General features: G+C 39.0%; 1 protein-coding gene across 1 annotated transcript in view; it reads right to left on the bottom strand.

Moving 5' to 3' along the window:
• Positions 1 to 2000, bottom strand: part of LOC106526152 (transmembrane protein 47) — a 10312-nt gene extending 8312 nt beyond the window's left edge. Inside the window, exon 1 of the mRNA XM_014020659.1 lies at positions 1659 to 2000. Coding sequence (XP_013876113.1) covers positions 1659 to 1890 — 232 coding nt within the window. The 5' untranslated portion in view covers positions 1891 to 2000. The remainder of the gene's footprint in view (positions 1 to 1658) is intronic.
• Positions 2001 to 2500: the final 500 nt, after the last annotated feature.

The raw sequence follows: 2500 nt of genomic DNA, 5'->3' as shown, positions 1-2500 counted from the left end.
CAAAGTTGGGGTCGGGACCCAAAGTGGGGTCCCGAAACATCAAGGTGGGGTCCTGAAAAGATTTTTGGAATAAATTACATTTTGCCTTAGTTGTTACAAAGGAGTGAGGTTAGTGTATTTAAAATGGATAAATGTAGTATAAAAATATTGTTACTATGCCCGTGTTTTGTTGACCTGATACAAATGTTTATCATCCAAAAATATCTGGGGGAACAGGTCTCTACTACTGTTATTTTGTGGGTCAAAAGCTGAAAAGTTTGGGAACCACTGCACTTTGGTTCCCAAAGTTGGGCTTGGGACCCAATTATGGGTCATAAAACACCTTGGATAATCTCCAGAAATCAATTTAAAGGGTAATAAAATAATTGCTGATGCAATATTTTCCCTATAACTATTACAAAAACACAAAATAAGTATAAAAAAGTATTTATATGTGTGTACAAGCTGTTTAGATTGTCAAAAAGCCTGTGTTTTAGGGTTATTAACAAAGTTTGTGTACTCAGACCAGWAATATTTGGGGTCACAAGTTTTTGCCATGAATATTTTGTGGGTCAGAAGATTAAAAAGTTTGGGAACCACTGGGCTAAACCCACTGAATCCTGTCACAGTTCAGACCTGCTACTTTTACTTTATTAGTGAGAAAACAGGAGGGACACTTCCTCCTGAAATGAGAAATGACACCATGTAAAACCTTACAATGTGGCTCTTCAAACTTCTGAAGTAGGGTTCCACAGAAAGGTTGTGTATAATCAGTATCTTACCTGCTGCAGACAGCTCTTTGACCAAACTTGGTTTAGAGAAACAGTTTGATTCAAACCAGATTGACAAGCTAAGAGCTAGTCTGAGCCAAAAAAAAAAAAAAAAAACATTTGTCATTAAGTTACTTGTTCAGCATCTGAAGATGCAGTTTCTTCTAACATATACTGTAATCATTTAGTTAAAAACATATGCTAAGCAAGTAGACAAAAAACAAACAAAACATCAGTTTGGTCAGCTCTGGTTAACTGAATGTTCAAATGGCTGTACAAGTAATATGCTCCTATTTTTCATAACTCTTTTGCAGAGTCCAAATCTGTTTGTCTTGACTCCACATCATGTTTTTGGTATTATGGACAGGAAATTTATCAGCAGCACAAGAGAGTCCTAATGTATCATCTGCTGACCACTGAGCAAATAAATAAATAATTAAAAAATATATATATAAAAAACACTGACTGCCTGGTCAGAGGGGCCAGAAATCTGGGGGAAAATTTTGATTTGCTCATTTTTGTATTGTTTAATATTAAAAACAAACAAACAAACAAACAAAAGAGTTAATTCAACTATTTTGCAGCAGGTGCATACATCAGCAATGACAATGTAATAAAAGCATTTGCTTTCAGGAAAAACATTTGAATCCATTATCAGTGTTCTTCTATTTAAATGTGTTCAGATACTGAGAAATTTAGTGTTGAACAAAACATTTCAGACCCACTCCACTGATTTAAATAATAAATAAATAAATAAATAAATAAATAAATAAATAAAACACTTTTTAATTGCACTAGTTGTAACAACACGACCCACCCTCCCTCCAGTATGAAAACAACAACAAGCAGTGTTAGTGTAAAATGTTCCTTAAAAGGGACCAGAAACTGGATAAAGAGAGCGGTTCGTACCAGATGTGAGGGTGGAGAAGCAGTTCCACGGAGCAGCCTCCGCCTCCTCCTCCTCTGTGGGCCGCCGGAACCCGGACTGGGAGCAGGACTCCCACAGGGACTGGGAGAAGTGGTCTGCCGTGACCCAGGCTGGACTCAGCAGAGCCACCACGTCCAGACAGAGCGCGAGGAAGACGCAGAGCAGCGCGATTAGCTTGAAGGGTCGGAACACGTAGACCTCGTTCACGGACATCTTCTTCTGTCAGCGTCAACAGGAGCCTGTCCTCCTCCCACCATAACCCTTACTCTCTCACTACTTTTGTCTGAGAGGGAGCGCAGGAGGAGGACGGAGCTGAGGAGGAARAGGACCGGGAGACTTCCGGATGAAGCGGCTTTTCAAAATAAAAGCTGTTTTAGCTACGCTGGGCCAAGACTGGCAAATAAAATTTGAGCTCAGGTTTCAGGTGAAGATGCTGCACATTGTTTATAACTCAGAGTGTTTGTTCTGAATGACTCTGTCATTTCTAATTTTAGCTGATTCAAAACAGTTTGCTGTTCATCCCATGAGGAAAATGGAAATTTTGGTGGTGCCTAGAAACCCCCCCACCACACACACACACAGTCATACCCTTGATTAGATTTAGCCCACAAAAAGATAAGCAACAAGATTAGAATAGAATTGAGTTTTTTGAACAGAGATAAAATAACTAAAAAGTGTATATACACACATTTGTTTGTTCAATTTTCTTACAATGTATTCATTGTGTTTCCTTCATCAACACAAAACAGTGTTTAAAAATGGGGACCGGAGGGTGTGCTCCAATTACAGGGGGGTCACACTCTTAAGCCTCCCTGGTAAGGTC

This window comes from Austrofundulus limnaeus, unplaced genomic scaffold (genome assembly GCF_001266775.1).
Source record: "Austrofundulus limnaeus strain Quisiro unplaced genomic scaffold, Austrofundulus_limnaeus-1.0 Scaffold261, whole genome shotgun sequence".
In the NCBI taxonomy this organism is placed as follows: domain Eukaryota; kingdom Metazoa; phylum Chordata; class Actinopteri; order Cyprinodontiformes; family Rivulidae; genus Austrofundulus; species Austrofundulus limnaeus.
The sequence above is the reverse complement of the archived record's forward strand: the minus strand, read 5'-3'. Positions and strand labels throughout refer to the sequence as shown.